The sequence below is a fragment of the Pinus tabuliformis genome, chromosome 8 (assembly GCF_031772625.1).
Source record: "Pinus tabuliformis cultivar Carrire ecotype Pingquan chromosome 8, CPIR1, whole genome shotgun sequence".
Classification (NCBI taxonomy): Eukaryota; Viridiplantae; Streptophyta; class Pinopsida; order Pinales; family Pinaceae; genus Pinus; species Pinus tabuliformis.
The window spans coordinates 850,461,670-850,463,501 of record NC_142294.1 but is presented as its reverse complement, the minus strand read 5'-3'; the positions used below and the strand labels follow the sequence as shown (position 1 = coordinate 850,463,501).

The 1,832-nt window shown below is 40.4% G+C and overlaps 1 protein-coding gene across 1 annotated transcript; it reads right to left on the bottom strand.

The window, feature by feature from the left end:
- Positions 1-1,145: 1,145 nt before the first annotated feature.
- On the bottom strand, positions 1,146-1,502 carry LOC149238237 (zinc finger A20 and AN1 domain-containing stress-associated protein 6-like). The gene has a single exon (XM_089369510.1). The coding sequence runs from the start codon at positions 1,500-1,502 to the stop codon at positions 1,146-1,148; it is 357 nt and encodes a 118-aa protein (XP_089225636.1).
- Between the last annotated feature and the right edge of the window lie 330 nt (positions 1,503-1,832).

Below are 1,832 nucleotides of genomic sequence, written 5' to 3'. Positions count from 1 at the left end.
TTAAAATAAATGAATATTTTTCATCTACACAAACAGATCGCTAATCATGAAAGAGTCAGTGCATATTAGAATATCGATATTTAATTCCTTAAATCCACCAAAATACACATGAACAAAACCCATGCACATTTAAAAAAATAAATATAAATATAAATAAAATTGTTGCAGACACAAGATCAAAACCAAAGCCTTATGTAGCTCCAGAAGGATTTACAGTCATACATCAAAGCAAACTGAAAAAGCGGTTGAAAAAGTAAAGACCGCATTCCAAAGATTCAAAACACCCCCCGAGAAAATTATCTTCTAACATCTAAAATTCCATCGGCTTAGCCATGAAATATTGTTCGACATCTAAAATTTCGTAGCCTCAACAATGAAATATGGTTCAAAACCGTGAACATTTTTCATCTACATTAACATATCTTCTGATAGTGAAGGTTCCAGATCAGCTCAGCACAACGTTTACCTTTAAACAAAATAATCCATAATTCACACTCTCATTATAGCCAATATATATATAATTTTGTCTCATAGCACCCTTCAACATAAAACATCATCCCATGTGGGTGAGTGAAAACCCATAAAAACTTAAAACAGAGGATTTCATCACCATAAGTAAGGTCCAAGCACACAATAGCCATTATGGCAATAGAATACTAAAATTCCAAAAGAGTTTTGTATTAAGGCCACTACTATGACCCAATACAAGGAGAATACACCCATAGTCATTGAGAAGTAGAGCATCCATTGAAAAAGCCCAAGTCAAATTATTCATATCATATTCCTACACTCGATCATCGATGACAACACACTATGATCAAGAACAAAGCATCCTTGAATATATATATATATATAGATATGCATTGCAGCTACTACGGCCACCAAGGATACTCCCTATAGTAATAGTACAACAAGAAAGAAAGCAATGGATTTAAGAACGTCTCAAATCTTATCACGAAGGGATTGGCCTTGAGAATGGCGAGGCGGCCGACGGTCTTGTAGTCAAACGAGCATTCATACATATCAGAGTACTTGTGGTGAGTGCAGAAAAGGACACCACAACGACACTTAAAGCTCATCAACCCCACTCACATGTTGCATACAAAACACCTCTTCTTGCTCTTCCTCAGTTGTTCCTCCTCGTCCTATTCATGTTTCTCCACTTCCTGTTCTGCCGAGCTGGATGGGGCAGTGCGAATGTCCATCTCCATTGTTGTTACTGCTTCCGCCATCGGGATGTCGCTACTTGAGGGCACTGACATCACGGGAAGCATAATCGATGGGTGCTTCGCATTCAACTGCTCAAGCGTCAGTTGTCTGGGTTTCAATTGAGATGAAAAAGAAGGATGTTTGGCTTTAAGCTCTTTGTAGCACTTGGAGCACAAGTTCATGGTGGCTGCACTCCCAAAGAAGCCGTAGTTGTTCAAGCAGTGAATGGGACCTTCCGGCACTTGTCTCCCACTTCCTTCCTCTCGCATTTTTGAGCTCTCTTGTGACACCATTTTCTAGATGCGACTATTGTAAGCCCGAGTCCGAAGGCGCAAGAAAGAAAAAGAAAAACCATGAGATAACTCTTGCCAAACCGAGCTGAGCCCTGCCCTCATCCCTCCTCCTGCGCGGATAATTTCACTAGAGATACCCCGAGCAGGAGAAGAAGAATCACATGGAAAGGCCTAGTAGTTTTTTTTTCAAGCTCTCCGCCCATAACTGAAATGCCCACCATTCCGCCTGCCCGTAACTGAAGACCATGACGAATATAGTTAAACACATGTCAATGAAGTGGAATAGTTATGCCCGTTGTCGATTTGTTTCATCGCAACGCCACCCAAGGG

Bases quoted from the DNA above. Each gene is read 5' to 3' on its own strand.
- LOC149238237 (XM_089369510.1), bottom strand. From the start codon at position 1,502: ATGGTGTCACAAGAGAGCTCAAAAATGCGAGAGGAAGGAAGTGGGAGA.